This window comes from Parambassis ranga, chromosome 6 (genome assembly GCF_900634625.1).
Source record: "Parambassis ranga chromosome 6, fParRan2.1, whole genome shotgun sequence".
In the NCBI taxonomy this organism is placed as follows: Eukaryota; Metazoa; Chordata; class Actinopteri; family Ambassidae; genus Parambassis; species Parambassis ranga.
In genome coordinates this window covers 12387341-12412456 of record NC_041027.1, presented here as the reverse complement: position 1 = coordinate 12412456, position 25116 = coordinate 12387341, and the positions used below count along the sequence as shown (strand labels likewise).

The window sequence follows — 25116 nt, the reverse complement described above, 5'->3', positions numbered from 1 at the left end:
TGAATTGTCCTCTAATTTTGCTGTTATAAAAAAATAAAAATATCAGGAATGCTAGTGTGTTGAGAGTTCCATGTTGCATCTTGTGCTAATATTTATTTTTCATTCATTTGGTATTGTGATGATTAGTTTTTACTGAAATACAGACTTGTCTTCACTCTCTTCCTGCAGCACCCTTACCGTATTACCTCGTATAGTTGCGAATCTTCAATCTTCATGCAGCTGGCTTGACGTGTTTCTCATGTATATAAGTTATTTAAGTACTTTACATGATATCAGTGGGCATTTACTTCCTTTAATGGTAAACCACCTTATTTTCTGACAGTGATTCATAGAATTGTAAAGTGATACATCCCATCTCAAAGCTTTGATTTACTCCTATGTTCTTTCTGCATTAATTGACTGTGTGCATCATTTCCTCTCTTATAGAACTGTAGAGAACATCAGCATCACATCTGCATGTGTCTGTTTAATCAGTGATAAATTATTAAAGGAGTTCCACAGAAAATAAAGATAAATTAACACAAAACATCCTCATCTGAACGCTGAATGTCTATGTGCGATTTGAAATGGAGCTGTTGACTGGTGGTCGGACCAACTCTTCCATCACAAGAGCAAGGGTGTGGCACAGCTGCTTAGCCTGAAACAGAGACAAAAACGGATAAAAGGAGGCGTGAACGAGCGCATCTTTCAATCAAAACTGCACCAGGAGGTGTTTCGTTTACCTGTTTGACATGAATGGTGATTTTTGTGGGATTCCTTGGATTGCCATAGTTGATGTCCACAGATGGCACTTTGCCCTGTTTCTTGGAGCGGTTGGTGCGCATGGACTGAATATCAGCCAGAAGAATCCGAAACACTTGCTCCTGCAGCAGATAGAGTCATAAATCATGAAGTGGCTGAGCGTTGCATTCTATCTGTCATTACTGGTTCGTATCCTCTCTATTGAGTATCTTGATGAAGGTGTAGTACCTGTGTTTTAGGATGAATGAACAGCACCCCCTGCTGGCTGATGCTGACAACACAGGGGGAGGGACAACCACGCTGGCTCACCTTCTGAGCCAAGAAGAGGTTGGAGCCAAATTGAGGCAGGGTGCTCAGAAACTCTGAGAGACAGGATTTAGGCAAATACCGTAAGTATCAGAAGAGAGGAGCAACAGAGGAGATGCAGAAAAGAGGTGCAACCCACCTATAAATCGTGTTTTAGCATCTTTGCGACTGAGGGACTGCATGGCGGCTATCTGACCCTGGCAGAAGGAGTGGATCTCACCAGCTTTACTGCTGAGTCCATCCTGGGACGGCAGATACTGCTTCATCTCCGGCCTCAAAGAAGAAACAAAGAAACTGAGGGTTGGGACGCTTGACCCATCAAACATTAGACACCACTATGCTTTACATCACACCTAGAAATCACACATCAAAGTTCTTCATATTTCACACAAATCTGTTGTATCTCAGTATGTGCGACTCACAGAGAGGGCTGGTTCTTCAGACCCAGAGCCAGATGCTGCAGGGCTGACAGCTCTGCTATCTGCTGGACTGATGAGGCAGGAGGAAGCATCAGCTGCCCGCTCAGGTAGTCACCCAGAATCTGCACAAACACAATCAGCTAGATAGAAAAAAAAAACGTCCTTTTGTTATTGGCTGTGAAGTGAAGTTATCTTGTCACCTGCTGGTAGTGGAAATCCACATAGAGGTCATTGTTGAAGGAAAGAGGCCTGGTCCAGATCACTCTCCTCAGGGACAAGGAGATGGAGCCATCGTCCAGCAGGAAGTCAAACAGGTACTCCTCAGCATGGAGGGGGCGCACCATCCCGTCTGAGAGAGGGGAGGAGTGAGGAGGAGGTGCAAGGTCTCTTAGCAACTTACTTATTAGAGTGTAAATCATATTATTTGATCCACTTGACTTTATTTATCTACCTTGAAGTCGCTGGGCGATGATGGCGAACTCTTTTATTTCGCCAACTTGTGAGATGCCCATTCCTTCACTTATCTCTGTTATGACATCTGCTGACATCTGAAGGATGATACAACCATTAAATAAACAGCTGATACCTTCATTCATATGTAAGAGTTTTGGTAAATAATCATTTACACTGAAGCTGCGGATCTTAACAGGGAACTCTGCTCCTCCTGGCAGCTGGATTGGAATCTGCCGAGACGTTTTGCCGGCCTGCAAAACACGCTCACAGTGAGATGATCTGTAAAAGCTGTGAATAAACTTTTTTTTTTTTTTTGCTCGAGGGGTAAACTTACCAGAAGAGCTTCCATCTCCACGTGTGAGGGGATGTTGCGGCGACCACCAAAACTGAGAGTGCGCTGGAGGTTATCCTGACACACGTTTGCCGCCTCTGAGGCAAAGAACATGCGCATGAACAAGCTAGACGATTATTTAATTGACCCTTCTGTGCGTTACGGTAATTGATTTCTACCTTGGTACGAGTGCTTATAATCCTGTGAGATGTCATGGAGGTGGTGTGAGATGTAGGGTTGCAGGGTACTAGAGCAGGGGAAGAAGCCGGACATCAGGATGAGCAGCCGCCAGCCGAAGGTGCAGCTGGATCTGCAAAGATGGAAGGATGATGCAGTAAGGTGAGCTGTCAGACTTCACATTAGCCCCCTTTAAGCTTCACAAATGCTCAAAAACTGTCAGCCGTAGAGTATAAAATCACCGAAGCAGACTGTGTTTATGTGGAAATACAGAAAATACACACACACTCACAGTTCAAGAAACCTATATTATCCCTTCAATCAATGATGAAGACTTACGTATTTGGGTTGTTGGTGGTTTGCTTGATGACCTGGCAGTAGACCTCATCTCTCAGCATCTCCTTTTCCTTCCCCAACTGATTGTAACAGACAAAACACATTATTTAAAACCCATTAAAGTCCAGATGCACTGTTTGACTGAGCACTGACCAGCAGGATGTCTCTCAGGCAGTCTGGCTGGCTGTAATTCTTCTTCATTGGCATGTCACCCATGAACTGCATCAGAACTGGAGGAAGCAGATGAACGGGTGAATGATGGAGGGAGAATTGAAACAGTGAGTAAAAACAAGGGTGGATGCACTCACTCGTGAAACACTGGACAGATTGATCGCTGATTTCGGGGTCGTTGTAGAGAATGAGAGACTCCTGGATGGGAGCCTGGAGGAAAATATAACCCAATGATTCCTGGATTTCAGACGCAGATTACTGCACATTGTCTTGGGAGGGATTGTGGTTTCTTACCTGTGTGTGTTGAACCGCCTCAGCAAAATTCCTTCCAGTGACAGGCAGACCGGTAGTCCCCACTCTTTAAAGGTAGCCCAGAATTATTAGCTTTATCATTCTATATGTGATCATTCATAATATTAAGTAGCATTCTATCACACCTGAAGTATTTCATGGCAAAGTCAGCCATGGCTGAGCGGGTCTCAAAGTCGTGGACTGAGGTCTGAATGGAGCCCTGCGCCGATCTCTGTAGTGAGCCGGGGATCGAGGCCTCTCTGCTGGGCCGCTCTGAGTCCACACTGCCCATTTGTCTACTGACAGGAGCCCTGGGTGGACTGACGGCCATTTGTCTGCCGATGGGACTTCTGGGTGGACTGATGGCCATTTGTTTGCTGACGGGAGCCCTGGGTGGGTTGGCAGATTTTGTGTTCCTCATGCTTTTTCTCCTGGTGTCTCTTCGGTGTAGGTGGAGGCAGTGGTAGTCTGGAGCAGCAGATGGCTGGGTGAGGTCCTCAGGGAAAAGACCAGAACGTCCTCCCGTGGTGCCGAAGCGCCAACCTGGTAAAACACAGAACATATGACAGATGCAGATGTAAACAGTCCACCTGTGCACTTCCACCACGTGGCCTCACCGGTCTGGAGTCCGTCCACTGGCAGCAGTTTGATGATGTCACCCTTGTTAAAGCTGAGCAGACTCTTGTCATCTGTTACAAAACTCTTCAAAACTACTACATGGCCTGAGTCCTGGGAAACAAGAGGACAGGGGAATGGTGATATATGGAGCAGGAGAGTTTGTGTTCAGTCCCCGGTGCTACATTTAACATACTGCAAGCATATAATGGTATCATCAGCATAGAAGGGAAAGTTTCAAATGGGTTTTAAAGAGTAAATAAGAGTGGAACTAAAACAGAGCTGTGTGGTACTTCCTTTAACATATACACTATCATACCTTGATGAGTTCTTGGAGGAATAATCTGATCATTGCTGTAATCTGAGGTGCTCTGGAAGACCGTAGCACCAGGTTTTCTCTTATTAGCTCCAGTTCCACTTTGTCTGCATCCCGCAGGTTGACTGACAGCAGCTCAGCAAAGCTACAACCATGCAGACCAGAGTTAAGCCAAATAAATGCTATCCGGTCTAGCAGCTATCTGTTGCATGTGCTGCAGACTTGAGGTCTACCTGTAGCTTTTGAGCAGTCGGAGATGTTTGGAGTTGATGCCCGATGCTCTCTCCATCTTCAGAAGACGAATCCCACGGTGAGACACACCAAGAACCTGAGCGTCCCCACTCTCAAGCTGCACACAATAAACAGACACCTATGATTATCTATGATCACAGTAAAAGAATTGTACATTTTTCATTGTAGAATTGTTTATTTAATGTTAAATGTCCTTTAAATGTTGTAATGTAAATGAACCATGCACACCGTCACTGGGAAGAGACGAGTAAAATAGTTCTCCCAGTTGTCTCGGGCTGCAATGACAATCCTCTTCTTCATGCTGTCATCCTGGATGGTGCTTATACTCGTTCCCACGTTAAAATTTGCTACGTGGGATGTAAAAAAAAGATGTAATTCAGTGATAAACAGTGTAGAATATCAAAAACTGACGGGTCCAGTTGTGAAAACTCACCAAGCAGATCCTTCATCTTCCTCCTCTCCTCTCTGCTGATCCTCACACAGGTGTCAGAGTACGTGTCCCTCATTATCTGAAGACAACATATCATACAAAGTCAAAATCTGACATCTGCACAACATTAGTCTGAACATGTGAATACACTGACCTGTTCACACAACAGGTTGAGGATATACGGCCGGTTGAACACCTCTCTGGGGTAAAACACCTGCACATAATGTTTGAGGTTAATAAAGTGTATGCACATTTCAGTCAGTCTGAAAATGGCCCTATCATTTAATTTCAGCATTTTCCCCCTAAAGCATGTCAGATGGATGGATCTAAACTCAAAATCCAAGATGGCCGCCCTATGATTTAAAAATAGTAAAAGCTGCGGTAACACCAAGCGGCAACCTTCAGGGCTCAAAGTTGAAGCCCATGCGGAAGTGTCAAAACTTGTAATTCACACCGCAACAGCTGGGGGCTGGCTCCAAAAGCGAGTAATTTCCCATAGACTCCCATGTTAAAATGGCCGACTTCACAGCAGAAAAGAACATGTTTACAGCCTGGTACAAAAAACCACTCTGGTCTCAGATGATAGGTTCTCTTCTAGTGTCGATTGTACGGGGGGTGAATTTTTTTACAACTCACTCGTTTCAATTGTATTCGGACTTAAAATTACGCCTAATTATGGGCGTTGCCGCTTGAGTGACAGACAGTTGACGTATCACAGTGTGAGTTTCCTGCTTCCATGATCGCCCGCCCCCCTAAACCCCGCTCGTGCTCCCCCTCTTTGTCCATATCCTTTGCCAACATGGCGGCGGTCATCACGTCACGGAACCTCCCACCGAGCCTCAAAACGGTTCTTCAGAAACAAACGGGTGACGTCACGGAAGCTCTGTCCATAGTTTTTACTGTCAATGGGTAACGCACACACTGTATTCTCTATTGTATACTCTACTTTTTCTTCTATTGATAGAAACTTGACAAATGAAGCTGTAATGCTAACAATAGCTAACATAATCATGGTTTTCCAACTGGAACATACTCTTGTCGGACATACCATCATTCCCAAAACCACAATTATCTGTCAGATTTCGTCTCCTGTGTGTGTGCATATCTTACTTCTTTTCGCAGGAACATTTTTCCTGGCATGTTGTAGTAAGAGAAGTAAACTCCAGCAGAGAAGCGGTGGAGCTGGGACTGAATGCCTTCATCATCGAGCATCGGGCTGGCATCTTGTTAAAAAGAGAATGAAGACTGTTGATTGGTACGCATGTTTTTACGAATGTCATTTCAAAGTCTGGAAAAAATACCCACTGAGAAACGGAGCAGCCATGGGCGGCGGGTCAGGAATGTCGTCGAGGATGGGCGCTGGTTGTGGAGGAGGTGGCAGCAATTCAGGTGGAGGTGGTGGCGGTTGCTTGGAGCGCTGGGAGCCGAAGAGGTCGTCCAGCGAGCGCTGCCTCTCCCTCATTTTGTTAGAGATGACTCTAGGACCTGAGGTGTTCAGAGGAGAGGGCTGCGGAGAGGAAGGCTTCGGTACAGGATGCAGGAAGAACAGAGAAAATGTACATTTAATCTCAACAGTTAGTTACAAAGATTTTCATTTTATTTGAGGTGGCAGGTTTCTGACCTTCTTTTGTGGCATTGGGCTAACGTTTTTGAGTTTTTCCAGAGCTTCCTGTTTGGGGTCGGTCTTCCTTAAAAATGACTTTGCAGGAGCTCTGTGAGAATCAAAACAGTAAATAAGGCCAACACTTATGTGACAACACTATGTTTAACGGAACCACAGAGGTCTTCTACAATAAATGTGCCTGTTGAGATGATACACAGGACAGGATGGAGGGTTCGAACTGACCTGACAGGCTGGAAGGGTTTGGGTTCTGGTTTTGGTTGGCTGTTGTACATTTTGATGATGTCCCGAATGTGTGAGGTGGGTTTAGGTCGGGACTCAGCGAGAGGATTTGGGACCGGTGGTTCTTTTGGTGGGTTCTGTGCTTTAGCTGGAGGGGGTTTTGGACGCTTCACTGTAGGGGAAAAAAAACAAGCAGAAGCTGAAACCCAAGCAACATTCACTTTGCACAGCAGAGCTACAACATCACATCACCACCACCCTGCCTGAAAAACTCTGGATGCTTCAAGTGCCACCAAAACAGCTCCAACAATCCAGAACCTACCCTTAGGCTTTGGTGCTACTGGTGGTGGTGATTGACGAGGTGATGGAGGCGAGGGCTCCCGCCGCCTGGGTGGGCTGGAAGGGGCTGGCTGTTGCTTTGGGGGTTTGGATTTTCTTTGGGAATGAGCGCCTAGAGGACAGTGGAGGAAAAAGATGGTGAGGACTGAGAAAAAAAATGACCTGAACATGTAAGCACCATGTTTTTAGTCTTCTGGATTAGTTTTCTGCAGAAAGCTCACCCAACTTCTGGAAGTATTCCTGCTTATCACTGAAAGACTGCAGATCCTCTGGATCCACTTCTGAGTCCTCTTCACTTTCTGGCTGTCATAATAATGGACAACATGTTACCAAAGATGAGGGTGTGATGATAATACAGAGGTGGAAAATTAACCTTAAGACCCAATAAAATTACCACTGGCTGAGGCTTCTTGCGGCTGGAGCTGCGTTTAGGTGCAGTTGCTTTGGGCCGGGCGGGTGGCGGCGAGGGAGACCGTGGTGATGGAGAGCGTGAGCGATCCCTGGAGCGCCTCTCTGACTGACGTCTCCGCAGCCTCTCCTCCTCCCTCTTCCTCTCCTCCTCCCTTTTCCTCTGCTGCTCCTGCTTCTTCTGCTGCTCCTGTGTCTGCTGCTGGGACAGACTCATGGCCTGCATGGTCATCTGCTGGGCCTGGATGAATGGAAAGAAAAATACAGACTCAAGACGTGAACATTGGAATATACACCGTGCACATAAGAAGAACAAGATGGCGGTCATGATTCTGACCAAAACAAGGGCTTGCTGGTTGATCAGAGCCTGCTGTGTTGCTGCCATCTGCATGGGATCAGCGACTGAAGGAGCAGCAATGGGGGCCTGAGGCATCATCATGGCTGAGAGTGGACGATAAAGTCACATTACACATGTCACAGACAATGCACAGTGATAAATGAAACAGATGTCTTAACATTACCTGGCATGGTTGGCATAGCTGTCATTGTTGGCATCATGGGAGTTGCACCATAGCCTCCTGCAGTGATAATAGTATATTTGATCACTGATTATTGACCCTCACACATCTTTATAAATTCTGAAATGATGTTTCAGTACTTACCCATAGGATAGCTCGGCATTGTCATAGGCATACCTGAAAAAACACAACATTCAGCTCACTTATTTGTGATATCTAATTTCCAAATAAAACCTAAAAAGTGAAAATACCCATTTTGTTAGTGAAGGCCTACAGCCTTGTCACAAACAAGTTACAGTTGTGCAACTGTGCAAGAACCTCTATTGTGTGGATGACCTGTTTTCTTACCTGCTCCATACATGCCAGGCTGCATGGGTCCAATCCCTCCTCCTCCCCTCATCCTTCGGTTCAGCAAGGCTACTCTTTCCATGTCCTACACACACACACACAAATGAGTCGTGCATTACATTGTGAGTGAGCCGCATACAGCAGCACGCTTACTGGAAAGACAGAAGGAAACAGTGACTTCACGCACTAAGTAACAAGATACAACCAAGAGATACACAATCCACCAAGAGCCGGCACACTCCATACACTGTAGAGCCAGGCACATTCAGCCTGACTTTAATTACAGTTTAAGTAATAACATGAACTGATGGCATCACTGACCGGAGGTCCTTGGTCCAGCACAGGGTCAAACAAGTCGTCAACGTAGGCGTCCATCTGTCGACGACGACCTGCAGACAGGTACTCAAACATTAACAATTGTGACTGCTACACAACATACTAACACCATAGACTTTCAAAATAAAAGCATGAATACAACATTTTGCACACATTTATCACATTAATCTGACTAAATTGTTGCTTTGTAATCGGGGTCGATGATTCGTTTAGCCATTTTAGTGAGCCAGATTTACAAGAACAGGGGTCCAATGAGTCTCATGATGACTAGCATGCTCTAGTGAAGTGTGTAAACCTGTCTATAAGCTTTTAGGTGTATAATGAATCTCACCTAAAATGTCTCATTAATTGAATCTCTTTAAGTAAAACACACTATATAAGCTCTGAAGGTTGGAGGCGTCTTCGAGGAGCTGGTTGGTAATCCACCCCTGAGTTCAGACAATGCAAATCACTTTGTGTCCGAGTTCAAAACAGTCTCAGTTACACGACCTCCAGCCAGTGACTAGGAACACAATCGGGTGAGAGTAAACTCAGAGCAGCTGGCAGACAGAAGGAACGCTTTGTTCTGCTGTAGCTGAAGAACAACTAATATATTTTAGCATATTTGGGTGTTTAGGAAGAGACAGGGGAAGCTCCTCAGGTGGAGTCTTGAGGCTGGCTCCAAAAGTGAGTCTCCATAGACCTTCATGGTAAGGTGTCCAATTTTAAAGCAGAAACAAACATGACAGATAGCTTTGGTATCTACTGTTGCTGCATGCGTTAACATTTCCCCATGTACTGCTTACCTTCCTGTGGGTATTCTCTTGCCCAGGGGCTCCCTTCATAAGCAGGCAGCCCAGGAGCTTGCATGGGCGGTGCTGGTGGAATGAAATCATCCAGATCTGTCACCGGCATCCTGGAGAGGATCAGGTACACACATTGGAAGTCTATTCTTTTATGGGGCCTGCATTGAAAATCTATTGATTGATGCTCTACCTGTCTCCCTGGCTGGTGAACAGGTAATCAGAGTGTGTAGAGGAGGGCGTCCCCGGTGGTGGCAGCACCTCAGCTTCGGCTCCAGCCAGCAGATCCATGACAAAGTCCGAACCGGCGAGGTCAGACCAGCCGTCATCAGTCAACAGGGACAGCGACCAGCCCTGCAAGCCCTCCGTCACACCCCTATATTACAGCACATGGAATGTGTGATTTAAAGAGGGGCATGCATGCAGAAGCACCACCATGTTCAGATATGTACCTGAAATAAAGAAGCCATGAGGCCAGCTGCTCTCCGGTGGTCCACGACTCCACTTCAGTTGTCAGTTTCTCATCTGAGATAAAATCAGATTGTGCTATCAAAGCTTGTGCTTACACAAGGTCGATGCTTAATTTTTACAGTCTGTCTCACCATTGAAGGTCTGCACATCCAGCAGCATGGTTCCCTTCCTCTGGTTGGACGTCCACTCCAGTTGGGTGGGAGGGTAGAGGCGGGCGGTGGGTGCAGGAAGCTGCAGTGATGTCAGCAGCTTGTGTTGGCACAGTGAACGGAAATCCCCCGGACCGTGATCAGACATGTACCTATGAAGGATTAGGTGGAGTCATGCTGACACTGATATACATCACATTATTAATAGGCAGTAGTACTTTAATGTTTCTCTCAAAACCCCAGTGTTAGGAGGAGGTTTATACCATATTTCGGGCTACTGGCTACTAGATGAGTTGGAACGGGCACCTGCTGGAATCTAGATGGAGGCCCCAAGGCCGAGCCAGGACGTGCTACACATCCCAGCTGGTCTGAAAGAGCTATTGCTACTGCCTTCGGTAAAAATATGTGTGGTAAAAATAACATTTTCAGCAGGATTATTCAACAGACTTACTTCAGCAGTGGTTTGTCCAGTGTCGGTGATGGTGTGAAGGCGCTGAGGCAGCAGGCCAGCAGCAGCCAGCCCCTCAGGCTGCCCTGATCCTCAGGCAGGCCCCATGTGTGGTAGGCCAACTGGGCCAGGATCTCATCCCTCAAGGCAGGTTGGTTCTGACCTTTCTCCACTATGTAGTTACCCAACATCTGCTCCTCCCAGCTGTTCATGTCTGAGTCACCTGTAAACCGCAGGATCTGCAGAAAAATGGGCGACAATTAGAAGGAAATAATCCAAACTGATAACATACGCAGGCTCTAATATATTACCAGTTTGTAAATATCCAGGGCAGTTCTGGCATCTTCAGGCTCCAGAGGGGTGAGGGGTCTCTGGAGGGGGAGTCCCTGAGGCTGGCACCATGTGTCCTAGAGGGAAAGTAACACGAGAGAGATCTCAGGACATCATGGTTATCAAAGTGCTTTTTTGACATAATAATTGATATATATATATAAGATTGTGTTTTAAATTTGGTGGAAGTGCTTCAAAATGCAGTTCCTCAAAAGGCCACTTGAGGCTAGCTCTAAAAGTGATGACATTTACATCCTCATGTAAGTTGACAAACCTTTAATATGGACTTGGCATAGCGAGAAAATGGATATCGGTCTAGATCCAGAGGCAGGGAGTGCGTATGTCTCGCCTTCACCTGAGGAGGTGCGACCTCTGTGACTTTCGATGTATGCTGCCGCCCTGGTGGACAAAGATGGAATCACAACCACATGTTTAGCTGGATGGATGGATCCTATAGGTCAGTTTTTGTTCATGAATCTTACCTGCTGGACTGCGGAGTCTGGCAGAGAGCTCGGCAGGGATCTCCAACATCCCCACGTCCTGACAGGAGAACAAAATATTACAGTATCACAGCCAGAATAAACAAACAGAGGAGGGACAAAATCAGATTATTTTAATCCCTTACCATCCCTGGAGAGACAGACTTGCTCCTTTTTACCGCCTTTGTGTTGCCCTTCTCGTAAAACTCCTGAAATGGACACACATGCACTCTGGGTCATCACTTGTTAGCGACCTTCACCTCAACATACACTCCCTCATCTCTGCACAAACAGACCTATTCTTAGACGCTCGCCCTCTTATATACCTGTGTGACGCCCACATCCCCGAGGCCCCGCCTCACACTGCAGGCCAAGCAGTTCCAAAGGTTCCAGAGGTTTACAGCTTACAGAGAGGAGTCGGTGAGGTGCAGCATCACCGAGATATGATTATACTATGTGATACGTTTATATTCCATTCAGCTGAATATAAACTAACAGGCTGCAGCGATAACAGATTAAACATGGGTGTGCGTTTGTATTTATCAGGTAAATATTTTCAAATATCGTGGCTTCAAATCAATGAATGAGTTTCTACAAACACACGCAGGCTGCCCAACCCTCCACATTCAGCGTGTGACCATTCCAAACCAAACAGGGAAAAACACACCTTCTGCCTCACCTGAGCGGCCAAAGCTCATTTATTCAGAATTTACAAAGATATTCAGATTTTTTTTAACTCATTTTTTAAAGGCGTTTCAGAGGCTTAATCTAATGTGGTTATGATGACATGTAGTCAAATGTCTACATTGTTTACATTGAAACCAGGCTTACATGCTGTCCAGAGTAACTCACAGATTAACTTTCAAACATCCATGTTAACATTAATGAGTTAAAACCAGACGCTTCTCTTTGTTTTGGTCTGTTGAAATCCATTTTTGGCTTTTTAAAGAACAGAATTTGGGAGTAATGCTCCTTTATTCTGTGGAAAAACTGGTCACCAGTCTACCAGCCTATTAGATAAGTAACCAAAAGAGCTTACAGTGACAGTCCACTGACCACTTTACACCTCCCTTTCTGTAGGAAACCTCCTCTTAAATTACATCATATCATCGGCTCCTCTCCTAAATATGATAAAGGAAATAAAATCTTGCCTCACACTCTGAAGCTTGGAGTGAAAAATGTCTTGTATAATTCAGAAAAGCTGCTGCCTTCCTGTGAAGCTCCACTGATCATAGTCCAAGCCTCATAAAACAACAACAACGATCAGCCTGACAGCTCTACAACTGAAGGCAAAGCGCACACGAGGATAAAAGAAAGAAGAAAAAAACATCTCCTTAGTTAAAGAAATGAAACAGAGATGATCCGCCGCAGCTATAAGAGAAGTGTCTGTTGTGAAACCTGATACAGACAGCTCGCTCTGCCATGATCCTCTTTTTTTTCCAGCTGTAAGCCAAGTCTGGAGTTAAATAAACTGACAGGGTTAAATAAATGTTCGCCGTCTGATCTGATGCAGACGTGAAAGCAGAAATAAGAGCAGCCTACCTGTTGGAGCCGAGGAGCTGCACAGGTCTGACAGACAGGCCTCAGAAGACGGAAGAAGAGATGCAGCCCTGCCTCAAATTTCACTCAGAGGGTTAAAGTCCAAGGCAGGAGTGTGACTGAGGTGTAAGTAAGCGGCAGGGTGTGTGTGTGTGTTTGCGTGTGTGTGTCCAAGTGACGTGATTATTAACGCATGATAAGAAAGCTAGGAATGAGATTTTATGGTGGAAAATGTTGCTAATGCTAAAGTGAACACACCCAGGTGATTCTATAAGACCACGCTGCACATCATCATCAAGTATTATCATTTTTCTGACACAGAAAATACAATGAAATCCAAGGCTGGCCGTCTGCCTTCATCTCCACATAGTAAATAAGAAAATACAATTTAAAGGATGTTTTAGGCTTATTTTCAATCCGTTAATGTGATTTTTTTCTAGAATTGGAGGTTAAAAATGTCACATTGGCATTAGCCTTAAAGCCACACTGACATAAACCTTAAATAAATCAAATAAAGCAAGAATGTTTCCATCTAGAAACGATGTTTAATGATGGTGAAATGGTGAAAAGTACTTCTGCTTTATGGCAGAATAACACTCTTTCTGTAAAAACATGCAGCTCTTTAATATATTGAAGCTATTTTCTAATATATTTGTCCACTAGAGGGCAGAAGAACAACCATACAGTTCTATATTTCTGCATAAATATGAGCCAAAACATTGGCAGATGTTCACACAATTCAGAGGAATAAAAGATGACAAAAAGAATCCAATCAGACGGCCTCCCAGAGATTAATTGTCAGTGACAGTTTTACAGGGTCCATAACACAGGCAGCTCAGAGCCATTTTAAAGGAACTGAAAAAGAAGGAATAGAAAAGTAGTTGAACTTTGACCCCAAACATGGATGGGAGGCTGTTATCTCTGACAACTCCTTAAACTGCAGTTAAACTGCTGGTGTTGCATAACAAGGATTTATAGCACAATAAACTCATGAGTGCCAAGAACCTCTCTCTCTCTCTCTCTCTCTCTCTCTCTCTCTCTCTCTCTCACCTTCCTCCAATGGCGCCTCTTGATGGTGTTCCTGGTTATCAGCATCACCGCCCAGAACTGGGTGAGGGTCTGCCTCAGACGCTTGTAGTACTTCCTACAGACAGGAAGAGGGCAGCAAAGTGTTTCACATGTGCCAGACTCCGTCACAGCCTACACCCCATGCTGCAGTGCTGTGGCTTTTCCTCTCTGACCTGCTCTGTCATTAAAGACGAGGGAGTCGACTGTGAGTGTAAACTGTCAACTCAACCTCAAACTCCAGTCTGGCATCTCAAGAGTACCCACAGTATTTTTGGGGTGGAACTCGTCACCATGTTGAAGGCCAGACGTATACATTTTCAAGTGTTTCATGTCACCTAACCACAAATGGCATCCAAAGTAAAGTCCCACATCATCAAGAGGTAACAGTCATGTCGAGGTCAAACCCTGTTGTCTATGTTTTGACTGTGTGTCTGCATGCCAGCTGAACAAACTACCTACCAGAAACCCTGAAAGTCTGAACCACACCCAGCACCTCTGAGGTTAGGTGTAGTCAGGTGTAGTCAGAAGTGTGCTGAGAAGTAAACACACCCAAAAACAATATTAATAATACCAACACGTCTTTGGGTAAATGTGTGGAGTAATGGCTAGTCCTTCCTTCTCACTTCCTGCTGTGTCCCTCTGTGTGAAGCTCTGTGTGTACCTGGCCTGGTGTCCTCTGATGTGGCTCTGGATGACGATAGCTTTCTGCTTGAAGAACTTGAAGTTCCTCCTGCACAGGAAGCCTCTGATGTTCCTTTGGATGGTGATGGCGGCCCACGTCTGGGTGCTGGTCCATTTGTCCTCCAGCTGCTGGTACATCAGCTCCTTTAGGAACACCTAACACACATACGACCATGATGACGCACTTGAAGCTTGACTCACAGTGACATTAATGTGCAGTGGTGACACCTTGGTGAGTCCCAGCTGATACTGTCCTTCTTCTGCACCAACCATGTCCAGCAGAGCCACCGTCAGCTCTCTGTCTGACGTCTCATTCAACCGCTCGGTCAGTAGAACCCCATACCTGAAACAGTACGCATGAGTCATTAAAATCACATTTATGCAACCTGAAGATTCGTTTTTACACAACAGATCAGGAGGGCAGTGAGAAGCCAGATGGACACTTATTTGCAGCACCTCTCAATAAAGCAGGAGTACTGAATCCGTACAGGGAACCCCTCTTTTCGGATGTGGATGGTCTCCAGTATCCCTGCGTGCCTCAGCTGGGCCGACACATAGTCCACATCAAAGATGCCAGGAAGCTGGTAAAAGACACAGGATGTGATGTCAAACATTATGCTAAAAAGAAAAACAAAGGACTGAATATTTAACTCTATTTCCGACCAATGCAGAGCTGGTTTTAAATCTGAAGCTGGTGTTACCTTGACATAGTTTGGCTTTAGACAGCGGATGAAAGTTGTTTTGCATCTGAGATTTAAAAGAGAAAAACTCAGGTTACACAGGCTAGTCAGAGACATTCAGCAAATCCACTTTATTATAATAACAGTTCACCAAAAATAAATCGCTTGCTCTGACAAGGTTCTGTTCATATATCAGAGACACCAAATGAAAACGTTACTGTCACACTCCTCATATTTCTTTCCATGACGTTCACTAAACTGCATGTTCTCCACAAACTACCGCTGACTGATCTGAAACACATGTAGTGGCATAGTTTCCCTTCAAAATGACACTGGGCGGGATGCACAGATTTGGTAATGACAGCTCTGTGTCAGTGTGTTGGTACCTCTCCAGGCGGTTGGTGAGTTCAGTCAGAGACTGGAGGAAGTGTGAAGCGGCAGTGGAAGGCTGCTGCCGGAGCCCTTTACCCCTCCAGCCCAGCTCTCTCTGCTGGATGTAGTTGTCCTGAACCTTCTGGAAGAGCTGAGACACCATCTGATAACCAGATAAAAGTCATAAGATCTACACTTTAATTCGCCTTGCACTTTATAGAACACAAATTATAGCAAATTATGGTGATCGATCATTGCAGTCAGGTATAATGTTTACTCTATGAGTGGCTACACAGTTGGTTCACCTTTATCCGACTTCTGGCGAAAAGCTCCAGCACTTCTGTCCTGAACTGGTCATGGTTTTTATTCAGGAAATTATGGACCTGAAAAAATATAGTGTTACTGTTTTAACATGAAATGGCACATTTGCTGTGTGAAGGAGCGTGCTGACCCTGATACCTGATAGGTGACAGCTCCAGCATAGTGATAAACAGTGAAGACTGGCAACGGGTTCTTGGGCTTGGCATAGTACGGACTGTTTCCATGGTGATAGTGGCACTTCTGGAGAAAGGTGTGGTCGGTGGCCTGTTTGAACCCCCCCCATTAAAAACAATGGTATTCATGGTGAGATACTTGTCTGTCCCAAAAGGTCAGATGCAGAGAAGGATGTTATGTATGTGGACCTGTGGGAGGCAGGTCTGATCGTCCAGGATGCGAAGGATGCCATGTGGCCTGGAGGAGATCAGCTCCAGACAGGAGTGTGAGTTTTTGAGCGGCACCGGATACCACTGGATGTGTTCTGCACTGTACTCCTCCTGCAGGACACCCAAAGTGGATTAAACTAAACAATGCACACCATCTTTATGGATCTGGTCTACCCGCCAGCTGACCTGCTCCTGTGAGATCACCGCCTTGGTGACAAAATGTTGCAGCTGCTCGTTGGCAAAGTTGATACACAGCTGCTCAAAGCTGTTCACTGCCAGGTCCTACACAGAAGAGAGAGGAAGAGAGAAGTCAGGTCCATTCTTTTGGAAGTGTACATGTCCCGGATGGATGTCAACCTCAAATCCGTAGATGTCAACTACGCCCACGGTGCTGTCCATCTCTGTGGGACTCAGCCAGTCATTGATCTGCTCCAACAGCCAGTCAAACAGCACTGAGTACAAGGCCTTTGCAATGGCATCTCTGCAGAGGAGGAAGAGGAGGCAACATCAGTCTTTCCAGCTTGAAAGTCCAAGTAGTAAGTAGCAGAAAAAAAGGTTCTGTTTCCCATTTTAACTGCAGAAAACTTTCAAACTGAGATTTTAAGTTTAATAGATGAAAAAGAAATAGGTCAGTCCTATAGAAGAGTTCCTGCAGTGGAAAAAACACTCAATGGCGTTGGTTTGCTTTTATTATTTTACCGGGATTCTATGGCACTTTCCACTGACAGGGGGCAGTAGATCCTATCGTATGTGGTCTCCTGTGGATAGGACACATATGTGCATGAATGCAGAAATATTAATGATATCTCAGGAGAGGTCTGACTGGTCCAGGAGGGTCTACTGACTGTGACTCTGTGCGTGATGACAGTCTTCAAGGCCTCAGAGGAGATCTGCAGCAGAGAACCAACCCTCCTGGCCTCAGCCTCGCTGAAGATACGAGCCACCTCGAAGGACTCACTCTGAAACAACCATTGGATGATATCAATGTCTAGCTCTCGTTGTCTCTCCTGCATGCACATGCTCATACACACACCTCATATGAGCTGAAGCAGATGTTGCCGAGCTGGAGGATCGAGGAGAGGATAGCCCAGATAGTGGAGATCTGATCAGCATGGAGGCCGATGGTCTCAAAGCATTGAACCAAAACCTGGAAGTCCTGTTTGTCCTGCTTCCCCTTTAAATCACAGGCACCACCCTGGAGGACAGAACATTAACTCATGTGAGACAGGTCTAATGAATGACAAAAATGTGAAAAAACAAATGTACTTGATTTAGGTAAGAGTAGGTCTCAGGTCCCTGCAGGTAGAGTTCCTGTTTATCCCAGTCATTCATGCCAGCCAGCAGCTCATAGAACACATGGAAGTTCCTCTCCTCATTGGCCTAAATGTAAAAAAAAACAATTTGATTCTTTGTTTGGGAAAAGGAATTAAGAATCAAAGCACACATGTTCACCCTCACAATGTCAACATCTTCAGTTTTGGTATTAAGTAAAGTTGGGCAGTGTCCCCACCCTTAGAGTGATCAGACTGTAATTGATTTCCAGTTGTTTGGTCTTATAGTTTGAGATGATAAGAGTGCACGAGTCAGATTCTCCACAAACGATTGTACGATTCCCACAGCACACTTCACTCAGATTTCTCACCTGAAACACAACCCTGGACTTCTCAAGGAGATATTTGGACAATGAAGTCCCTACAACAACTCCGCTGTCAGCCACGAGAGGAGAGACGGCAGACTAGTCAAAGAGCTGCAACCCCTCTTATCAGGATGGGAGCAAGAAATCATCAAGAAATGAATATACATTTGGTGGACTCACTGGAGGATGTGGACGTGGAGGTACTTGCCAAAGCGGCTGGAGTTGTTGTTGAGGATGGTCTTGGCATTCCCGAAGCTCTCTAGGATGGGAAAGACCTCCATAGGCTGCATAAGGAAAGAATTGTAAGCAAGAATGACTGGAGGACTGAAAGGTGCCCCTTTGCTGTGACTCTCACAAAAGGTTACCTGTGGGAGGTTGTCATTTCTGCCATACATGGAGCTGAGGTAGTGGACTATCAGCTTGGTGGCTTCAGTTTTCCCTGAGCCACTCTGGCCACTGCACAAAAAGCAAAGCAGATTAAAGATAGTCAGTCATGGTGATCCATCCTAAAGAATACAGAAATAAACAGCTGCTGTGCACAGAGTCAGTACCTGATGATGATGCACTGCTCCTGTGTGGTGGACTGAGACAGGCTGAAGGCTGCGTCAGCGATGGCGTACACGTGCCTGGAGCAGAGAACAACAAAGCATCAAAAACAAAGAGTTTGTAGAGACCATTGGCTTCATCAGTGTGAGGAACATCTGCTCACGGAGGGTTTCTGTGCTGCTCTTTGCTCTGGTATGTCTGCCTCAGCTCATCGGTGTAAATGTTCAAAGATTTGAAGGGGTTGATGGACAGAAGCATATTTCCGATGTAAGTCTGTAAAAAAACACAGAATAAATAGACCAACGCAAGGATATTTGGAAGATCTTGACATGAATGTGCTGTTTGGATCCATTTTGTAGAGTACCAGAGTTGAGTGCTAATGAAACTCACATAAATGGAGTCGCGATGAAACCTCTTCTTCAGGTTCAGAAGCACTGAGCTCTCACACACCTCTCTAACAACACCAGAAAAACAGTTTGTGAGTGTGCAGTTAGAGTGTAAATACTTTGTGTTTGTGAACTCACTCCAGCTGGGACAGATCCTCCACCTCATCCACCTCTACAGCTCTTTTGCTGCCAGGCATCACCACCTAAAAAAAGCCAGAGCAGATATTAGAACAGCCGCCAGCTTCCATCTGAAGCCTCCCTCCATTCAGCTCCTACCTGATCTCCACATCCATATTCTAGTCTGGATAACATTGAACTAAATAATGAGCTTGAATCTTCTCCAGAGACCTGAATTGTTCAAGGTGTGTTTTGTTTTAGTGCTAATGGTCCTCTCAGCTCGTAAGCTTCCTGCAGAAGGTAACCAATCCACTTACAGCAGCGTGATAGCTGATATACTGCATAGCAGCGTCCTGCTGCGTGTTCTGTGCTCCATTGTACTTGCACAAACCGGGAAATAAATAAACCAGCAGCGAGTCTTTATTCCCTTTTGTTTTGTGCACACACTGGCAGTAAGAGATGAAGCAGATATGCTGAAACTGCAACCCATAGACGGAGTTACTTTTCAGATCTGATCCAAAGGTATAACCAATGCAATGTCGGGTAACTCATGTCAAGGACTGACAATAGGTGAGGCAGTTTTTGGAGGCAACATGCAGTGATGGGCCTCTGTAAAGAAACAGCATCACTGACAATAACAACACTGACATGACCGATCTCTTTGATGGGGTACAGCTGCAAATCTTTCTAATTTAAGACCACGTTTGTACCTCGGTTTGGAGACCCATAAACCACTGACAAAGATTTTCGAGGATTATCTGGAGCAGATTTGTATTTTCAGGACCTCTTTTTGGTTTCTGATATCTTGGTGTTCTTTTAGAGTCCATCCACAGTCGGTCAAAGCTGGTTTTTGGTGGCATGTGAAGTGAACTCGGTTACTATTGTTGGGCATGTTCATGCACACATACAGAGGACCTATCATAGTTTATGAGTCTCCAACAGTTGCACATGTTTGGGACCATCAGTCTTGTTATTAAACTTTACCTGTGTGCTAATGAGTCGACTCTCCAGCATCTCCTGGGTTGGATCTTCTGATTCCCATGGTCCCCGGCCATTGTGGGCTGGAATGGTCCTGGGTTGGCCTCCATCATCATAAACTGTCCACTTGGTGAGCTTCTCCACTGTCTGATGTGGCAGGAGGTTCCCACCACGCAGCCAGTCCTGCAGCACACATAAACAAAGACAAGCTGACCATTCACTTTGTAACTAGTCCATCACCAAAACTGTGACACTTACTTGAGGGTCTCCACTCATCCGTGGGTTCCCAGTCCAGTGCACCTCTGGCTGGGTGACAGTATATGCACCCCCTTCACCCATCAGCTGGGCCACTTCCCTGTCTACTTCTTCTTCATACAAAGAACGAACCCCTGGCATGGCTACATCTCCCTCCCCATTTGGAAAGGGCTGCGCAGTGGACCTGGATATCCCAACTGCACCCTGTCTCTCTGGCTCTGGTCCTTTGGGCCTTGTTGTTCCCCCTGACAAGGACATCTTGGTCAGGTTGATCTGGCAGGGGTTCAGCTTCCCTCTTGCAGCCTGGAGGATACTGCCTCCATCTTGATTGACAGATATGGCAGCTCTTCCATTTCTATCCTCAGGGGTGGATGATCCATCAGGTGCACCACTGGGTGCTGCTGGACTTCTCTCTGCCACATCTCCACCTGATGTTAAGCCTCCTGGCAAAGGCTTCTTGATGGACTTCAGGAGGCTGAGATCTGGTTTTACGGGGAGTACAAGCTTGGCACCTGGCTTTGGGGGTTTGGGCACTGAGGTAGTGGGTTCTCCTGGTGGACCTGACGGAGTAGAAGTTCCAGGAGCTGCTTGAGGTGCCTCAGCCATCTTTGCCTTGCCTAGTTTGTTCATCCTGGGGAGTACCACAGCGTATTTGGCCTCTATGTCTTTCTCTCCAGATGAGGCTGCTTCCACTGCTCCCTCCCCTGTGTTTCCCTTTTTGTCCTCACTGGAGCGCTGGTTCTTCTTACTGGCTAGGGTACTTTTACCAGCAACTCTCATTGCCATCCTCTGTTTGAAGATATTGCCCTTAGATTTTTTGGGGGTTTGTTTTTGTTTTATTGCCCGAACAGAGAGCCAGTGGGAGACACCGATGGCTTTGGTCCAAGCACTGAGCTTCTTTCTCAGGTTTAATCCTCGTGGCATTTTCTTTTGAATCCAACCGGACACTCTGCGGAGAGTTGTCACACCTTTTCTCCGTGCTATCAAATGTTCTTTTGATTTGCTGGATGCCTCATCCTCTGCATCAATCTCTGGTGTATCCTTATTGGGTTTTGTTAAAGTCTTGCTTGCTTTGTGTGGGAGAGATGCCACCTTTACTTTCCCCAAGAGCAATTTCTGTGGCTGCCCTTTGGAGACACTTCCATCGTCCTGCTGCTCCTCAGGCTCCAGAATGGCTTTGAGGTCCTTACCTTTGGCTTTGAGAAGCATTAATCGGTTTTGGCCTTTGATGGCTGTGGTCAGTGTCGGTTCAGCTTCCTCCCCCCCTTCCTCATCTGGATCAGCCTCCACAGGAGAGTCTTTCTCTGTTTGCTTGCCTTTTGTTTTTTCAGTTGGTTGAACCTCCTCTGCTGCAGAATCTTTCTCTGGCTTCTTCTTCTTCTTCTTCTTTTCTTCCTTGGCTTTTTGTTTGGCTTCCTTCTCTAACCTCTGCTTCTCTGCTTTAGCTCTTTGTTTCTCTGCCTTTTCTGCCTGCTTATCTGCCTTTGTTTTTTTAAACATCTTGGTCCTCGGTTCTTGTGCTGGCTTTGTGGGACGTGGAGTCTGTCTGTGTCTTCTGCAGGCTTTATCTGCGGGTAGCTTTTCCTCCTGGGTTATCTCCTTCTCTTCATCGCTGACAGTGGCCTCAGACACTTCCTCTTCGTCCTCCTTTTCTGCTTCTTCACTGGGAGCAGCAGCTTCTGCCTCAGACTCACTCCTGTCGGCTTCCTCTTTGTCCGATTCCTCGTCTGCTGACCGTGCTGTATCTTTTTGAGTATCTGACGCCTCAACCTCCTCGCTGCTCTCCTCACTCTCCTGCGTCTCAGCTGGCTGTTCATTACTCTCCTGCTCCTCCTCCTCCTTCTCATTGTCACTAGTTTCCTCCTCTGTGGCCTCCTCTGAGCTCCCTGCAGAGCTCTCTGATTCCTCCTCCTCCTCACTTTCTGTCACCTTGTCACTTCTCTTGCCTTCAGTCTTGTTCGGGACCTTGTTGTTGTTGTTTCTCCCCTGACTGGTTGGGGATGCTTTCAGTGGAGGGTTTGGGGTCTTGTTTATACTTCTTGTAGACTTACTATCTTGAGACTGTGATCTACCTTTTCCTACTTGTTTCTCTGGTTCCTTCTGTTCTGAACTTCTCTTCCTGCCTTGCCCCGCTTTATTGCTCTTCACTTCAGGGGGCTTTCCATCCTTGAGAGTTGGTGAATTCCCTCTTCTTTTTTGCTTCTCATTAGGCACCTGAGAGGACAGAGGTGCTTTCTGCCTCACATTTTTCAGCTGATTTTCTTTCCTTTTGGCCTCTGCCTTCTGTTTCATGGCTTTTGTTTTACCTTGGGACTTAAGTGGTGGCATGGCTTTCAGTTTTCCAGAGCTTAAAACACCTAAAGAGTAAAAAAAAAACACTAAAAGGAATGATTTCACAGGACATTTAAGAGCAGCAGGTTGAGTAGCATGTCTGTCAAACTCAGTGAAACCAGGTCCTTGGCTCAGTCTGTCAGCATTAAGAGCAGGTTTCACACTTTCAGTCCCTGAACCTCAGCTTAAAGACATCCAGGTCAGACATAGTTTAGTCACAGCTGACCTAATTTTTTTGAATTGATTCAGACAATGCAAATGAGCCAAAATTCATGCAAAGTGGCTTTAAATCCTTCAATCCTGGCTGCAGCAAACACTCCTTTGTCTTTTTTTTAAGAGCAAACAACAGCTTCTTCATGCAGCTTAGATTTTAAACAGTGGTGCAGTCTTATCTTTAGGTCTTCCTAAATGCGGTTGTATAGCTTTGCGCCCTGGGGGGGAAGCAGTGAGAGCTCATTTCAGTGTAATATAGCTTACCAGGCTTCTCAGGTGAAACCCAGGCATGGCTGGGGGGCTGCAAAGTGCTCCGGCTTGTCCTCAAGAGCTGGTGTCACCAATACAGTCGTGCACTCATGATCAGGAGGAGGGATGAGGGGCTGTTACACACACTAATATCCCACCCACTAACATTATACACATAATACAATACACACCCAGAGTTTTTTTTGTGTGTGTGTTTTTCTTTTTTTTGTGGTGAGGTGGTGTTCACTGAAGCGCGCACACACAAACACAAAGTTCCCTTTGAATTATTCAGCTCAGTTTGGCCGGTCATAGAGCGGTGCTGCCGTTCATATGGCCAGCTGCTGAATGCTCTGCAGGAAAGGTGAGAGGCGCCGCTCGGAGCCGACAACAATGGGTGGCGATGGAGAAGAAGGAGAGAGAGAGAAAGAGAGAGCTCATACTTCAGAGAGGGAGATTCCATCAGTGTGTGCAGATATTTAAAATCAAATGACACCATTTACCTCCAGCATTTTGCAGTCAAAACAGTTACAACCCATCAAATCGTGGACTCTGCTAGATCACTGAAGGTGTGTTGTGGTTCTAATGTGTCCACTCTAGGCACTTTCAGCAGTGGACAGGGGTGAGGTCTACAGCTACACAACACACTGTCGTCTGACTCATGATGCCACCAGCTGGAACTTTTTTCAGCAGTTTGACCTACAGCTTCTCTTCGTGTGCATCAGTGAGCCTTGGCTGCCCACGTCTCTGTCCTTGGACCATTTTGGACCGATGCTGAACCAGAAACACCCCACAAGGTGCAGTTTTGGAGATAATCACCTACCCATCACAACATAGTCCTTGCCATTGTCCTTGTCACTCATGATACACTTTCTGCATCAAGTCTGAGGACAAAATGTTCACTTGCTGCCACCCACTGACAGGTGTCCTGAAAACAAAATACTGTTTTAATGTTCTGGCCGCTTGGTGCGTAAACTATTATTAAAAATTTGTCCTATTCTGTCTTCACAATTTGGAGATGACACTCACTTGCTAAGCTTTAAGAGTTCAGCCTGTATCAGACATCAGTTTTTTGCTTATGCAGACTTGATTACACAGGTCTGGCTTTAAAGCCCGTTTAACAACTTCAGGTTGCAAATGACAACGTCTCATCTTGCGGAGGTCATCCTCTTAACAGAGCTGCTGCTGTCTTCAGCCAGGTCCTTAGAGAGCTCAGGTTGCAGAGAAGCTACTGTGGCTGGAGGCAATTAGGGGACAAAGCGCCTCATTCTATAATGGATGATCAAAACTCTTGGCTGTGCATGTATGACAGCTGATCCCTCCTTTACCCACTTCAGCAGAGCCGCTGCGGCTCACACAGACCAAGATTACAGACTCAGACTGCTGGAAGGAAAACAGACTGTAACAGAGCAGCGAGCCTTGGAACATTATTAGACAGGCTGAAATGACGGGTTCAGTCAGAATGTTATCCTTTTCTTTTTAAGGTTTTCAGACGTCAGAGAAAACAACACCAGACACATTCCTTCTTGAGAAAGACATGTAATAATAATCTGCAGGAAATCTGTAGTGTGTTACTTACAAATCAAAAAAAAAAAAGAAATTAGGGTTCTTATCAGTTCACTACAAAAATATATTCTACACTGATGCTAAATTACCCAGCATTCTTAGAAACAGTACCAAAATATTTCCTTGTGTGATCTAAATAGCAGCCAACCCCAATTACAACAGGCCCACAGGTCATTCAAACTATATATATATCTATATATATATATAGATATATATATAGATATACATATATTAAAAAACATTTCACACTATTAGCTTACAATTACATTCCTAAATTACATTACTCATTGATGGCATAAAAAAAACTGTTTACATAAAAATAATTAAAAAACAAACCTCATGGAAAAAAAAAACAAAACAAAGTACAGCATTATGAGCTCCGCAGTAGTGCAGAAGTACCTACGTATGCCCGGATTTGTCTTAAAGTGGACGGGTGGGTGTAGATGGGTGTACAGGGGCACAATACAGTGTGTGATGCCGTAAACAAACAGTCTAAAAAAAAAAAACAA

At 45.5% G+C, this 25116-nt stretch overlaps 1 protein-coding gene across 1 annotated transcript; it reads right to left on the bottom strand.

The window, feature by feature from the left end:
* Window positions 1-12: 12 nt before the first annotated feature.
* myo15b (myosin XVB) lies at window positions 13-23904 on the bottom strand. The gene is made up of 68 exons (XM_028408778.1): window positions 23865-23904; window positions 20255-22608; window positions 20003-20179; window positions 19040-19104; window positions 18906-18969; window positions 18679-18788; window positions 18521-18595; window positions 18335-18425; window positions 18150-18253; window positions 17976-18039; window positions 17600-17713; window positions 17367-17528; window positions 17179-17292; window positions 17033-17091; window positions 16691-16814; window positions 16520-16615; window positions 16313-16444; window positions 16089-16214; window positions 15935-16012; window positions 15644-15792; window positions 15279-15324; window positions 15034-15158; window positions 14779-14920; window positions 14558-14733; window positions 13879-13972; window positions 12832-12903; window positions 11436-11498; window positions 11293-11350; window positions 11085-11209; window positions 10792-10887; window positions 10484-10719; window positions 10015-10184; window positions 9865-9937; window positions 9606-9788; window positions 9416-9525; window positions 8616-8683; window positions 8295-8379; window positions 8091-8123; window positions 7950-8006; window positions 7766-7869; window positions 7415-7669; window positions 7242-7323; window positions 7004-7132; window positions 6685-6853; window positions 6460-6550; window positions 6174-6360; window positions 5949-6046; window positions 4993-5052; window positions 4820-4917; window positions 4628-4733; window positions 4390-4499; window positions 4160-4301; window positions 3816-3954; window positions 3372-3768; window positions 3229-3292; window positions 3072-3144; window positions 2917-2993; window positions 2767-2843; window positions 2430-2560; window positions 2254-2348; window positions 2093-2170; window positions 1918-2014; window positions 1667-1815; window positions 1470-1588; window positions 1187-1320; window positions 970-1103; window positions 723-863; window positions 13-637 (listed from the first exon to the last, which is right to left on the bottom strand). Exons 1-68 carry the CDS (start codon window positions 23902-23904, stop codon window positions 551-553), a joined length of 9933 nt encoding a protein of 3310 aa, XP_028264579.1. The 3' UTR covers window positions 13-550.
* Window positions 23905-25116: the final 1212 nt, after the last annotated feature.

Coding starts and splice junctions, on each gene's coding strand:
- myo15b (XM_028408778.1), bottom strand. CDS start 23,904: ATGAGTGACAAGGACAATGGCAAGGACTATGTTGTGATGG. Junction 16,013..16,088: donor CTGGAGCTGTCACCTATCAG/GTATCAGGGTCA, acceptor ATATTTTTTCAG/GTCCATAATTTCCTGAATAA. Junction 2,844..2,916: donor GCCTGAGAGACATCCTGCTG/GTCAGTGCTCAG, acceptor TGTTACAATCAG/TTGGGGAAGGAAAAGGAGAT.